At 43.6% G+C, this 15,573-nt stretch overlaps 1 protein-coding gene across 2 annotated transcripts in view; it reads left to right on the forward strand.

The window, feature by feature from the left end:
* Window positions 1–9,144, forward strand: part of EXOSC9 (exosome component 9) — a 56,406-nt gene extending 47,262 nt beyond the window's left edge. For both annotated transcript variants that reach the window (XM_069743884.1, XM_069743885.1), the window contains exons 11-12: window positions 7,407–7,476; window positions 8,943–9,144. In XM_069743884.1, coding sequence (XP_069599985.1) covers window positions 7,407–7,476; window positions 8,943–9,021 — 149 coding nt within the window. In that variant the 3' untranslated portion in view covers window positions 9,022–9,144. The remainder of the gene's footprint in view (window positions 1–7,406; window positions 7,477–8,942) is intronic.
* Window positions 9,145–15,573: the final 6,429 nt, after the last annotated feature.

Here is a 15,573-nt window from a genome sequence, read left to right on the forward strand (position 1 = left end):
AGATTTATGATGGCAGCATCCCGCATATCTCCAAGGTCTATAAATATAGTCCCACCCTGGGACCTCAATATAGTCTTGAAGGGACTTACACTTCCACCTTTTGAGCCCTTGTCATCAATAAACATGGATAAACTCGCCTGGAAAACCACCTTCCTGGTAACAATAACTACAGCCAGGAGAGTAGGGGAACTACAGGCCCTGTCAATCAATGAGCCCTACATGAAGATTCTACAAGACAGGCTTATCCTGCGATTGGATCCATCCTTTCTCCCAAAAGTTGTCTCTGATTTCCACAGGTCGCAGGAGATAATTCTCCCCTCCTTCTATCAGGAACCAAAGAGTGAGAAAGAAGAACAATTCCATACTTTGGATGTTCAGAGAATGCTACTCTATCTCCAAGCTTCAGAGAAAATCAGAAAGGATCAGAACCTGTTTATTCATCTTCACGGCCAGAATAAAGGGAAGAAAACTTCCAAATCTACAATTGCCAACTGGATCAAGAGAGCAATCTTGGAGGCTTATCGGATCCAGGACCTTCCACCGCCAGAAAAATTTACAGCCCATTCTACCAGAGCAACAGCTGTCTCCTGGGTCGAGAAAGCACGTGCTTTCATCAAGCAAATATGCAGAGCTGCTACATGGTACTTGGTCCATATGTTTTCCAAACATTACAAGCTAGACCTGATGTCAAAAGAAGACTTACCGTATTTTTCGGACTATAAGACGCACCGGACCATAAGACGCACCCCAAATTTGGGGTGAAAATTGCAGAAAAAAAGATTTTTTATAACATGGGGGTCCGTCTTATTGTCCGAATTTACAGTATCTTATGGCGGTGGCAGAGCAGGGTCACAGGAGGCAAGGTGGGGTGATGCTGGGATGAGGAGGTGCTGGGATGAGAAGGTGCTGGGATGAGGAGGTGCTGGGATGAGGAGGTGCTGGGATGAGGAGGTGCTGGGATGAGGAGGTGCTGGGATGAGGAGGTGCTGGGATGAGGAGGTGCTGGGATGAGGAGGTGCTGGGATGAGGAGGTGCTGGGATGAGGAGGTGCTGGGATGAGGAGGTGCTGGGATGAGGAGGTGCTGGGATCAGGAGGTGCTGGGATCAGGAGGTGCTGGGATCAGGAGGTGCTGGGATCAGGAGGTGCAGTGAGAGGGGTCCCTGGCGTACCATGCAGGCTTACCTAGGTGGCAGAGGTGCGGTGGCAGAGGTCCGGTGGCAGAGGTGCGGTGGCGGGGGTGTGGCAGCAGAGGAGGCGCAGGAAGCGGGGTCCCTTTCCCCGGTATGGTGATGCAGCAGGCCCGGTATGCAGCAGAGCCGGGTGAATCCTCTTGTTATCGGTGGGCGCGGCCATCTTCCTGAGGCCGCGCGTGTGCAGATGAAGCGCTCTGCTCCCGGGGCTTCAGGAAAATGGCCGCGGGAGGCCGCGCGTGCGCAGATGGAGATCGCGGCGGCCATTTTCCTGAAGCCCCGGGAAGCAGAGCGCTCCATCTGCGCACGCGCGGCCTCCGGAAAATGGCCGCCACCACCGATAACAAGAGGATTCACCCGGCTCTGCTGCATACCGGGCCTGCTGCATCACCATACCGGGGAAAGGGACCCCGCTTACTGCGCCTCCTCTGCCGCCACACCCCCGCAACCGCACCTCTGCCACCGCACCTCTGCCACCGCACCTCTGCCACCTAGGTAAGCCTGCATTGCGACTATTAGACGCACCCCCCATTTTCCCCCCTTTTTTGGGGGGGAAAAAGTGCGTCTTTTAGTCCGAAAAATACGGTAGCCTTCGGAGAAAAAGTCCTTAGAGCTATAGTCCCTCCCTAAATGTTACTCTTGGGTACTGCTCCAGGTGTGCTGTCTTGGGGGGTCACTAGAGAAAATAGAATTAGACTTACCGGTAATTCGGTTTCTAGTAACCCACCACGACAGCAGGAGTAATCCCTCCCTTTGCTTAATATACGTTCTGAAAAGAATAAATATAATTTGAAGCATTCCTTCTCCTGTGGTCCTTTATAATAACACTGAGGGGGAGGATGAGGGAGGGGTTATTTAACCTCTTTGTCATTTCCTGCCCCTATTAGGAAAGGGGTAACATCCTCCAGGTGTGCTGTCGTGGTGGGTTACTAGAAACCGAATTACCGGTAAGTCTAATTCTATTTTCTCCCATCTCCCTACTGCATCTCTGGAGCTCAGCCACAGTCATCTTGGGTTTCTTCTTTACCTCTCTCACCAAGGCTCTTCTCCAACGATTGCCCAATTTGGCTGGACAGCCAGGTCTAGGAAGACTTCTGGTGGTCCCAAACTTCTTCTATTTAGGGATTATGGAGGCCACTGTGCTCTTAGGAACCTTGAGCACTGCGAAATTCTGTTGTAACCTTGGCCAGATCTGTGCCTTGCCACAATTCTGTCTCTGAGCTCCTTGGCCTTTTCCTTTGACCTCATGATTCTCATTTGGTCTGATATGCACTGTTAGGTTTTATATAGACAGGTGTGTGCCTTTCCAAATCAAGTCCTATCAGTTTAATTAAACACAGCTGGCCTCCAATGAAGGAGTAGAACCATCTCAAGGAGGATCACAAAGCATGTGACTTAAATATGAGTGTCTGAGCAAAGGGTCTGAATACTTACGACTGTGTGATAGTTCAGTTTTTCTTTTTTATTAAATATTCAAAAATATCTACATTTCTGTTTTTTTTTCAGTCAAGATGGGGTGCATTGTGTATATTAATGGGAAAAAATGAACTTTTTGAAGTTACCAAATGGCTGCAATGAAACAGAGTCAAAAATTTAAAGGGGTCTGAATACTTTCCGTACCCACTGTAAGTGTGCATATAGCGATAGCTGTCAATCACTGATAGAGCCGCCCACTGAAGTATAAATGATGAATACAGGATACACTGAATCTTTTCTCACACAACTATATATATTTGCTCTGCTCCTCCTGCTGTGTAACATTATGTCGACAGATTGAATAACATTTTTCTGGTGATGACAGGTTGACTCAAATTAAAATAATAACCACAGAATACTGGTAATAGGATTCTAGAACATGGACTTTTCCACTCAATTTGCAGCATGGACGACAAGAAGTGAATCCTACTATATTTTAGTAACAAATGGTTCAATAGATAGTCATTTTGCATTATTCAGTTGCAGCCAACATTGTTTGAACCCTTGAATATTAAAGGGAATCTGTCACAACATTTGACTTATCTAAACTATTAATATGGGCATACAGGTAATAGACTGGTGAGGAGAGTGATACTTGTGTGTCTCATATCTGATGTCTTGTTGATATATCATCTTTTATCACTTTATATAAATTACCTCTTCCAGGCTCTGGAGAGGACGCTGTCTGGAAGATAACTCCGGGCTCCAGAGTTTGTTTTACATGATAGGGAGTTACCAGTGTGAGACAAGTAACTAACACAGAACAGGAGAAATGAACTTGTCTACTTGCAAGCATATTTTTGCTTCTCTTTAATCTCTGCTGTGTTGTAATAATATTACAGCCCTGTCTGCCTGTGAGATGGAAGTTGAAGCTGAGAGTAACTTGTAGAAGTGTCAGTTACAATCACACACAGCTCTGCAGTGAGATCAAGAGAGAAGAGAGCGGCCATTACACATCACACTGGTAACCATTACACATCACACTGGTAACTCCCCCTCATCTAAAATAAGCTCTGGAGGCAGAGTTATCTTCCAGGCACCATCTTTCCCAGAGCCTGGAAGACGTCATCTATGTAACGTGATTAAAGATGATTTCTCAGCAAGGAGGCATCTGATATGAGACACACAGGAATCACTCTCCTCAGCACTCGATAGCATATATGCCCATATTAATAGTAAAGATAGGTCAAATGTGGTGACAGATTCCCTTTAAGTAAACCATTGAAAACACTGTATCTCCTGAAATATATTGTACATTGTAGTGTCCAGCTCATATGTGTTCCCGTACTGCAATTTAGACACACGGTAGGGCTCAGGAGGAGGGGGGCATTTGGATTTGGGAGCTTTGGATTTCTTTGGGGTGGCTAGAAGTAATGTATCTTTTCCAGAGCCTTTGTGCTACCAGTAATGTGGAAACCCCTAGATGTCCGTTAACATATGACTGAACAGACTGGGCATTTTGGAACACCTTTATCCTGTGCCCTGCTCTGAGCACTTGTATCTGGGTTTTCATTTAAATCTCCGAATGACATAATTCGGGTGAAACCCCTGATTGATCAATTCACTTTAATGAGGTAGCAGTGTTACTCTGTACACCATCTGGCCTTTGTTCAGCAGTGTCCTTTTCAGAGGGGCACAAAACAATGGTCAACCGTGCTTTTCTGCACACCAAAAAAAGACAGACATTGTACCATAGGCCAGACGGCCTCATTGTAGGGAATGTTCAGTCTAGGGCTTTGTCTCAGTCGTGTATTTCAGAGATTTACACAGACACCCTGGTGTAAGTGCTCAGTGTAACATGCAGGTTAAATGTGAACCGAGCCTTACTGAGATCTTTAGGAGTCAGAATGAACAAATAAACATTAGTTTAAGATTTTTTTTTTATTTCTTGTGCGGTATAATTGAGAAGACTGCTTTATTCTTCGGGTTGGTGTGATTACAGCAATACCAGATTTATATCAGTTTTTGAGGTTTATCTGCTGTCACACACTAAAAACTGTTTTTTTTTTTGTTTTTTTAAATTTAATTGTCTTAATTTTCCTATATATCTGCCGGCAGATTCATGTGAGAGCGTGTTTTTTTGATGAGTTGAAGTTTTTATTTGTATCATTTCGGGCACATGACATTTTTTGATCGCTTTCCATTCTGAGTTTTGGGAGACAGAATACAGCAATTCATGGTCCGTGTGGTAAAATTTAAAACACATCTTTATTCTTTGGATATAAAATATATAAGAAAACTTACACTTCTTAGATAAGTAATCATCTAGTGCTCTGAAGGAAGGTATAAAATCCAATAGAAAAAACCTTCGCCACAAAATCATGAAAATGCTTATAAATTTGAATTTATTCAACTTACCCTTGTAAATCTGAGTAAATTCTAGTGTTTCGGCCTGTCCGGCCTTCATCATAGAAATCTACATAAATCTGTAACAAAAATTGGCAGGTAATAAAATGAAAACATATCAAAAGACTACAAGATATACCATATAAATGTCTATATTATATATCAAATATAACCAAAGCTGGTTCATAAAATTATTTTCACAATTACATAACAAAAAACAATGATAATAATCAAATTTACAATATGACCATATAACGTCAATAGCCACTCTAAGCTGAATGTGCCTGCCCTCGTCAGATCGCAAATGCCAAGCAGCTTGAGGCTGAGCAAGTACCAGCATGGGAGACTGGCTGGGAATCCCTGGTACCATTGACACAGTCAATGGCCACTCTAAGCTGAATGTGCCTGCCCTCGTCAGATCCCATATAACGTTCAGTAGAATATTCAGTAAACATTTTGGAAGATGCAGATTCTTCAGGTAAATTCTATCTCTAAGGTAAAAAAAAAAAGGACAAACGGATAATACTCTCCTATCATAGTACATGATACCTGATATGTAATGGGGGGCTCCCACTCCTGCTAGCTTGAGAGTAGGATTCATAATCATGCAATATGACAAGTAGACTTGCATTGTCTGCTGTAAATATGTCAAAGGCCTGCCTAATTAGCAAACGAACATCAAGGCTATGCAGATAGTTCTAGTGTCTTGTCCATAGTATAAGGGAAAAGAACCTGTAGAAAGGAAAATGAAGGAGGAGAATACTAACCAAGATATCTAACCGTGAAAATCAATATAAAATGTGCAAAAAAAATGGATACAACACCTGCTAGGTAACCGTCAGCGCGTCTGTGAGACTGGAATTTAGCCGGAAGAGATCCCCTGGTGTATATATAGGAAGAAAAGGACGAGGAAGTGACATAGTCCCGCCCGAGTTACGATGTTGTGAATGATAAAGGCCGGATAGGCCTAAACATTGGAATTTACTCTGCTCTACAGGGGTCGGTTGAATAAATTCAAATTTATCAGCATTTTCATGATTTTGGGCCGAAGGTTTTTTCTATTGGATTTTGTACTTCGGATGAGTTCGATTGCAGTGATACCACATCTTTTATATACACTGCTCAAAAAAAATAAAGGAAACACTTAAACAACAGAATATAACTCCGAGTAAATCAAACTTCCGTGAAATCAAACTGCTCAGTTAGGAATTAAAACACTGTTTGACAATCAATTTCACATGCTTTTGTGCAAATGGAATAGACAACAGATGGAAATTATTGGTAATTATCAAGACACACTCAATAAAGGAGTGGTTCTGCAGGTAGGGACCACAGACCACATCTCAGTACCAATGCTTTCTGGCTGATGTTTTGGTCACTTTTGAATGTTGGTTGTGCTTTCACACTTGTGGTAGCATGAGACGGACTCTACAACCCACACAAATGGCGCAGGTAGTTCAGCTCATCCAGGATGGCACATCAATGCGAGCTGTGGCAAGAAGGTTTGCTATGTCTATCAGCGTAGTGTCCAGAGGCTGGAGGCGCTACCAAGAGATGGGCCAGAACACCACGAGACGTGGAGGGGGCCGTAGGAGGGCAACAACCCAGCAGCAGGACCGCTACCTCAGCCTTTGTGCAAGGAGAGCACTGCCAGAGCCCTGAAAAATGACCCCCAGCAGGCCACAAATGTGCATGTGTCAAAGAAACCATGCACAACATAAAAAAAAAACTTCAGGTTGAGGTGGAGACATCTACAGTGATGTTTCAACCCTTTACGTCGCACATGCTCAACAAAACAGAGCTCTGTGAGCAAAGACTAAGGAGTACCCTACTGCTTAAAGGGGTTGTCCACAACTCTCATAAACCCTTCTCAATTGGTATGTTCCCCATTATAAAATAATTGCAGCTATACTCTCCTCCACTTCGCAAGCCCTTCAGCAATTCAGCTCTTCTCAGACATCTAGGGGAAGTGAGAGCAGCTGGATCTGACTTTCTCTGGATATCTGATTTCTCAGGACGGGAAAGGACGCAGCCACTTGTTGGCTTAAGGGGTTGTGTGACTTGGCATGGTTGGGAGAGCCAGAGACGTCACCATTGGAATGTCACAAGTACTGGAGGTGAGTATAGCTGCTGTTATTTTGTAAGGGGGGAACATAGTGATTTAGAAGAGTAGTGGACGACCCCTCTAAAGGCATATAAAAACGACTGAATTTCAAAAAGTTACATAAACCATGCTGAATGGTAAGAAAATGTTCTATGGAGAGATGAAACCAGCGTTCTTTGACAATGCATGCCAACATTGTTTGTAGTTGTATACATTTATTGTGTACATATTGTATGTATGAAACTATCCATATACATGTATTTATCATTTGTTGATACTTTTATTCCAGCTATTATGTTATCTGACAGTGAGGAAGAGGACGTAATAATACTACAACCTGGGTCTCAAGTGAAAGCCAGGTACTTCTTTATGTGATGCACAACAAATGTATTTTTTTTATTTTATTTTTTTTGCAGTCCAGGGGAAAAAAAATGATTCCTGTTCATAAATAAAAATCTAAAGGTGTGTGTGTGGGGAGGAAAAAGGGTTGAATTTTTGTATTTATTTATTTTTATTTTGAGCTTAAACGGGTTGTGCCTTGAAAAAAGAGGGCATTATTAATCCATAGATCTTGGAATATTAAGAAGTTCCACAATTTATTTTTTTTAAAAACATGCTGCCGTGCTGAGATAATCTTCTAAATGTGCCCCTGCTGTGTACTGTGTAACTAGCTGTGGCCAACCATGTAGAGATTCTGCAGCTGATGGTCACACACAGGTAATGGCCAGCGAATGTACTGATTCCACGTGCAGTGACTCGTTCAGCTGCTTCTTTGTGTGAGATCACTCCATTTCCCTGCCTGTTTTGAACTCCTCTAAATAAATCGAGCTAGTGAAGTATGAATTTAGTGGCCGGACACCTAAACTGAGCACACAGCTTACTAGTACAGTGACATCTGAGGCATCACTATGTGCGACCCTAGAGTGAAGGACAGTCGTTCTTTCCATGCTTGTTCTTTTCAACTGAGGATGAAGGGTAAATGCTATTGCTCTAGACTTTTGCCGACACCTTCACTTTTGGCTGCACTCAGTGACCTTTCGAGTCTCACTGTAAAAAGTTGTGTCCGGCCACTCGCTGAGTCCATACTACACCAACAAAACCGATACATTATTTTGATAGCTCATTTCCCAGGTCCTACAGAGGTCACGTGCCTTCCATTATTTACATAACCACTGCATCCAATCTCTGCCCTCATTGCTCATGTGTTATAAATTCACGCATCACTGCTGAGGTCGATGATAGGCTGCTGTGGTCATGCCAATGACGTACTTATCATGACCATCTCGGACCATTGCAGTAACACCGCTGTTGCTGTAACAAATTGATTAGGTGCGTAATGATTTTTTTTTCACACAGTTCCAGCTTGGTTGTTTTTAAAAAAATTGCCAGACAACACTCTTATGTGGCGGTTCAAAATTGAGTCTTTGAAGGGGTGTTCTCTTCTCCAAGATCCTATCCCAATATGTAGTAGGAGTAATAATAGCAAATACCTCCAATTAGAAATGTAGTATAGTTTTTCCAATTCGCTATGTCTCTTTCCTCATGTGCAGACGCTGCAGGAACTTGGGTATATGGTTATGACCACTAGCAGCTAATTGTCACAATTTCAGTGGTCATAACCATATATACCGTAGGTACAGGCTTCAGGTTATGAACTTATTGTGTGCACATATATTGGTATGTTATGTTCCAGAGAAAGTGCAAGCATTTTTGGGGTACATTTATATGCGGCAGTTTTGATACTACAGAATTATAATGGGCATGTGATTCTTCCCTTGAGTCGTAAATACATTTCTGTTTTGTTTATTTTGTTTTGGTCTTCCAGATCTACATCTACAGTAAAAGAAAAAGATCAAGGCAAAAAATCTAGCAGTAAGAAGAAAAAGAAGAAATTGTCCCTTTAGGGCTCACTATTAAAGAGAATAGATCAGAAGAAAATGACCTTTTATTCAAATAAGGTTTAAATGTGTAAATTTGAACATTTTTTTTTTATTATTTTTTAGAAAATAAAAATTACCTATTTTTTTTTTTTTTAAGTCATTCTTATCAAACCCAGGATTACAATGGGATACTTCTATCCCCATCACGACCTTTGACGCACACACAGACGTTGTAATCAGATCGGGGTTCCCAACCTTTGACATATGGGCATCAGATGGGGTTCCCAACCTATGACGTATGGGCACGTCATGGCGATTGTGCAATGCAATATACCATCTATCAGAGTAAAAAAAAAAATTGTCGTTGTGTGGTCGCTGGGGAGCTGTCACAAAGACAGCTCTCTCCAGTGACCAACGATCAGGGGATCGACTTCGGCATCGTTGAAACTGTCTTCAACGATGCCGAAGTCCCCGGGTAACCAGGGTAAACATCGGGTTACTAAGTGCAGGGCCGCGCTTAGTAACCCAATATTTACCCTGGTTACCATTGTAAAAGTTAAAAAAAAAAAAAAAACTACATACTCGCATTCCGATGTCTGTCACGTCCCCCGCCGTCAGCTTCCCGCACTGACTGTGTCAGCGCCGGCCGTAAAGCAGAGCACAGCGGTGCTGTGCTCTGCTTTACGGCCGGCGCTGACAGCGGGGGACGTGAAAGACATCGGAATGTGAGTATGTAGTTTTTTTTTTTTTACTTTTACAATCGTAACCAGGATAAATATCGGGTTACTAAGCGCGGCCCTGCGCTTAGTAACCCGATATTTACCCTGGTTACAAGTGAACACATCGCTGGATCGGCGTCACACACTCCGATCCAGCGATGACAGCGGGTGATCAGCGACCAAAAAAAGGTCCTGATCATTCCTCAACGACCAACGATCTCCCAGCAGGGGCCTGATCGTTGGTCGTTGTCACACATAACGAGATCGTTAGCTGGATCGTTGCTACGTCACAAAAAGCGCGACGTTGCAACGATATCGTTAACGAAATCGTTATGTGTGAAGGTACCTTAAGGGAAAACGTGTAAATGTTTGGGACTGATGTAGTCAAAGCCCAGCCCTTAATCCAATTGAGAATCTGTGGTCAGATTTGAAGATTGCTGTTCACCAACGGAAACCATCTAATTGAAGGAGTTGGAGCAGTTTTCCTTGAGAAATGGGCAAAAATCCCAGTGGCAAGATGTGGAAAGCTCATAGCTATTCAGAGCTACTTGCAGCTGTAATTGCAGCAAAAGGAGGCTCCACACAGTACTGACTTTAGCGAGATGAATAGTTATGCACACTGAAGTTTTCAGTTATTTTGTTCTATTTGTTGTTTGCTTCACAATAAAAAGAAAACCAAATGCTCACAGTTGTGGGCATGTTCTTTACATGAACTGATTCAAACCCTAAAAAAAGCTGAAAAATTCCAGGTTGTGAGGTTGCAAAACATGAAAAATGCAGAGAAGGGAGGGGGTGAATACTTTAGCAAGCCCCTGTTTTTTGTTTTACAAAGTGACCTGATGCGCCAATAATTAATTTTTTTATTTTATATTTAGGATTATAAATATTCTTAGTGGGTTGAGTAGTACGAAGTGATCTGGCATGTTTTAAAAGATCAGAAGAGCTGTAAAATCAAGCTTTGGCTAGACTACTTTATTTTCTCCTGCTTTTTTTTTTTTTTTTTTATATTACATATACCCTTTGTATTTACTGCTTTTTTTCCCTATGAAAATTTGTCTAGAGCAATAGCCTACAGTTTTCCTTCAGCCATGATTAACCGGGGGTGATGCATTTTTAAGCCTAACAACCTCATGATTTACAATTGGCGTTTTCTATTTCATAATCTACTTAACCCCTTCCCGACCTTTGACGCAGCGTATGCATCATGAAAACCTGTGCCAATCCGACCTGTGACGCAGCATAGGCGTCATGGCCGGATTGGGCTCCTGCAGGCCGGGTGAAAGGGTTAACTGTAATTTCACCCGGCCTGCAGGCACAGGAGGAGTTGTACTTTAGCCCAGGGGGGTGGCTTCACCTCCCCCCCCCCCGTGGCTACGATCGCTCTGATTGGCTGTTGAAAGTAACGTTTCACTTTCAATCAGAGCGATAGTAATATTTCACCAATGAAAATTGGTGAAATATTACAATCCAGCCATGGCCCCCCCCCCCCCCGCTGTCCGACCCCCCCCCATCATACTTACCGACCTCCCGTATGCCACCCGGTGTCCATCCGGCTGCTGCATGGGCGCCGCCATCTTGGAAAATGGCGGGCGCATGCGCAGTGCGCCCGAGGAATCTGCCGGCCGGCAGATTCGTTACAAGTACATTTTGATCGCTGTGATAGGTTCTATCACAGCGATCAAAATAAAAATATAATAAATAAACCCCCCCCTTTATCACCCCCATGGATAGGGACAAAAATAAAATAAAGAAATTTTTTCTTTTCTTTGCCCCACTAGGGTTAGAGTTAGTTGACACTGCGTCTAAGCAGTCCGTTAGACGGACTACGTTACACCACGGCATAAACGCAGTGTAACGTAGTCCGTTACGGCCGCCATTGACAGCAATGTCGGACGCATAACTAGCGCACGCCCACAATGGGTGTACGCTAGGGATGTGCCGTCATTGAGTGACGGACCCAGAGACGCGGGCTGCAGCGTTTCCGGGTCCGTCACTGCTAGCGCAGATAGAGCTAGCAGATGCTCTATCTGCACTAGCGCGATGCAAACGTCGGCACTTGCGCTAGCAGCAGCCCGTTAGCTTATGTGCTGAACGGGCTGCTACTAGCGCAATGTAAACCTGGCGTTAGGGTTTGGGTTACGGCTAGAATTAGGGTTAGAACTAGGGTTAGAATTAGGCTTTGTGCACACGGTGCGGATTTGGCTGCGGATCTGCAGCAGGTTTGACTGCGGATTCGCAGCGGATTGGCCGCTGCGGATGCGTAGCAGTTTTCCATCAGGTTTACAGTACCATGTAAACCTATGGAAAACCAAATCCGCTGTGCCCATGGTGCGGAAAATACCGCGCGGAAACGCTGTGTTGTATTTTCCGCAGCATATAAATTCTTTGTGCGGATTCCGCAGCGTTTTACACCCGTTCCTCAATAGGAATCCACAGGTGAAATCCGCACAAAAAACACTGGAAATCCACGGTAAATCCGCAGGTAAAATGCAGTGCCAATGCAGGTCCAATTTCTCCTGTTACCCTTGTGAAAATAAAAAATTGCTTGCTAAAACATCATTTTTGAGGAAAGAAACATGATTTTTTTATTTTCCCGGCTCTGCGTTGTAAACTTCTGTGAAGCACTTGGGGGTTCAAAGTGCTCACCACACATCTAGATAAGTTCCTTGGGGGGTCTAGTTTCCAAAGAGGGGTCACTTGTGGGGGGTTTCTACTGTTTAGGCACATCAGGGGCTCTGCAAACGCAACGTGACGCCCGCAAACCATTCCATCAAAGTCTGTATTTCAAAAGTCACTACTACTCTTCCGAGCCCCGACGTGTGCCCAAACAGTGGTTTACCCCCACATATTGGGTATTAGTGTACTCAGGACAAACTCAGCAACAACTATTGGGGTCCAATTTCTCCTGTTACTCTTGTGAAAATAAAAATTGTGGGCTAAAAAATATTTTTTGAGGAAAGAAAAATGATTTTTTATTTTCACGGCTCTGAGTTATAAACTTCTGTGAAGAACTTGAGGGTTTAAAGTGGTCACCACACATCTAGATTAGTTTCTTGGGAGGTCTAGTTTCCAAAATGGGGTCACATGTGGGGAAGCTCCAATGTTTAGGCACACAGGGGCTCTCCAAACGCGACATGGTGTCCGCTAACGATTGGAGCTAATTTTTCATTCAAAAGTCAAATGGCGCTTCTTCCCTTCCGAGCCCTGCCGTGTGCCCAAACAGTGGTTTACCCCCACATGTGAGGTATCGGTGTACTCAGGAGAAATTGCCCAACACATTTTAGGATCCATTTTATCCTGTTACCCATGTGAAAATGAAAAGATTGAGGCTAAAAGAAATTTTTTGTGAAAAAAAAAAGTACTTTTTCATTTTTACAGATCAATTTGTGAAGCACCTGGGGGTTCAAAGTGCTCACTATGCATCTAGATAGGCTCCTTGGGGGGGGGGGGGGAGTCTAGTTTCCAAAATGGGGTCACTTGTGGGGGAGCTCCAATGTTTAGGCACACAGGGGCTCTCCAAACGCGACATGGTGTCCGCTAAAGATTGGAGCCAATTTTTCATTGAAAAAGTCAAGTGGCGCTCATTCCCTTCCGAGCCCTGTCGCACGCCCAAACAGTGGTTCCCCCCCACATATGGGGTATCGGTGTACTCAGGACAAATTGTACAATAACTTTTGGTGTCCAGTTTCTATTTTTACCCTTGGTAAAATAAAAAAATTGCTAAAACATCATTTTTGTGACTAAAAAGTTAAATGTTCATTTTTTCCTTCCATGTTGCTTCTGCTGCTGTGAAGCACCTGAAGGGGTAATAAACTTCTTGAATGTGGTTTTGAGCACCTTGAGGGGTGCATTTTTTAGAATGGTGTCACTTTTGGGTATTTTCAGCCATATAGACCACTCAAACTGACTTCAAATGTGAGGTGGTCTCTAAAAAAAATGGTTTTGTAAATTTTGCTGTAAAAATGAGAAATCGCTGGTCAAATTTTAACCCTTATAACTTCCTAGCAAAAAAGAATTTTGGTTCCAAAATTGTGCTGATGTAAAGTAGACATGTGGGTAATGTTATTTATTAACTATTTTGTGTCACCTAACTCTCTCGTTTAACAGAATAAAAATTCAAAATTTGAAAATTGCAAAATTTTCAAAATTTTAGCCAAATTTCTATTTTTTTCACAAATAAACGCAAAAATTATCGACTTAAATTTACCACTAGCATGAAGCCCAATATGTCACGAAAAAACAGTCTCAGAACCGCTAGGATTCGTTGAAGCGTTCCTGAGTTATTACCTCATAAAGGGACACTGGTCAGAATTACAAAAAACGGCCAGGTCTTTAAGGTCAAAATAGGCCGGGTCATGAAGGGGTTAAACTAAAGGTACAAACTTTACACCTTCTGAATTGCTGATAAGTTGCTATCCACTATAGTATGCAACAGCAAAAGACGCACTCAAAAAACCCAACTTTATTCAGTCTCCATGACAGCACCACGAGAGAAGGGATCCGCCCCTCAGGGACAGGAAACCTACAGACACAAAAGGGCGGCACCTCTCTCCCGCATCAGTTGGTTTCCTGTCCCTAAAAGGGCAACCTCTTCAGGCAGGCCTTGTGAAGAAGGTCGAAGAAAAGAAAATAGCCCAGTCCTGGCAGCCCAATTCAAGTAACGGGGTCCCCTACCTCGGGCTGTCCAGGACGCCGGAAGCACCACACGGCAAGAGAACTGCTAGTGTTGGTGTCAGCAGAGAGAAGCAGCCTTCAGAGGGGCTTGCTTCTTAGTGACCCATCGCCGCAGGTACCTGGTGAGTATGTAGTGTCAGCTTCTGAGGCCGTGCCTGGCGGGGCCTTCCAGGGAGCTGGTCATGTCCTTGTGGGGTGTGCGCTTCGGTCCTGGCGGCGGCTGGCATGTTTAGTGGTGCGTCTGCTCGCAGCCCGCGACCGGAAGAGGCGTTCCCTGATGACGCGGCCAGGCATGCGCGGTAGAGCCGCGCCGGCTGATGGAGTCTCCCTGAGCGGGATGTGCGGTGAGAGCGGATGTGCGGCCAAACCTTGGGGGGTCCCTATTGTCAGCCGGGGGCGCGGTGTTGGGAGGGGGAGACCAGATTTTAACATGGTGCCGGGCAGGTCACATGGAAAACCTGCTGACCCCCTTCCAAGGTCGGTACCTTGGGGGTATATTTAAGAAGAGTACGGTGGCTGCTTGATGCTTCCGACCCATTTTCAAGATGGAGTCACCGGAGCAAGAATTTGCGTATTGGATTAAAATGTAACCGTTAATCAAATTTACTAAAAACCCCGTTAAGGGTATGGGAAAATACAATATACAAGGAAAGAAAAGAAAAAAAGTGCAAGGTTCAAAAAATCAGACAACACTAAAAGAAATAATGGGGTGCACATAACCCTATAGGGTAATCATTGTCAAAAATCAATTTAAATACAGATAAGCAGCTACCTGGTTGTAATAACACACCTAACTTAGTTTATAATATGTGGTGTGTATATAAACTCACTGCAGAACCAAATCTTAGTCGTGTCTGGTCAGTGCATCCTCCATATAACTCTGCTGGTCAAAAATCACCCACTGTATTCGTCTTCAATGGGATACAGATTTATATACAAAGCAACATGTCAAAACAGTGGGTTTGACCAAATACCAGAACCCAAATAACATCCGTTAGGTCTGGATATTTTCCACACATAAGACCTTCACAAAACCTATACGTCCAAAAGGACTGGTATATAGTAGAGATTTTTTTAAAAGGTCAGCAGTGTCAACAATATAAATCCCAAGGTATTAGCCCTCATTGGTGCAACCACTTGTAATCATAATGCACCGTTAAGACAGACCTCTTTACCTGTTCAT

Source organism: Ranitomeya imitator, chromosome 1 (genome assembly GCF_032444005.1).
Source record: "Ranitomeya imitator isolate aRanImi1 chromosome 1, aRanImi1.pri, whole genome shotgun sequence".
Classification (NCBI taxonomy): domain Eukaryota; kingdom Metazoa; phylum Chordata; class Amphibia; order Anura; family Dendrobatidae; genus Ranitomeya; species Ranitomeya imitator.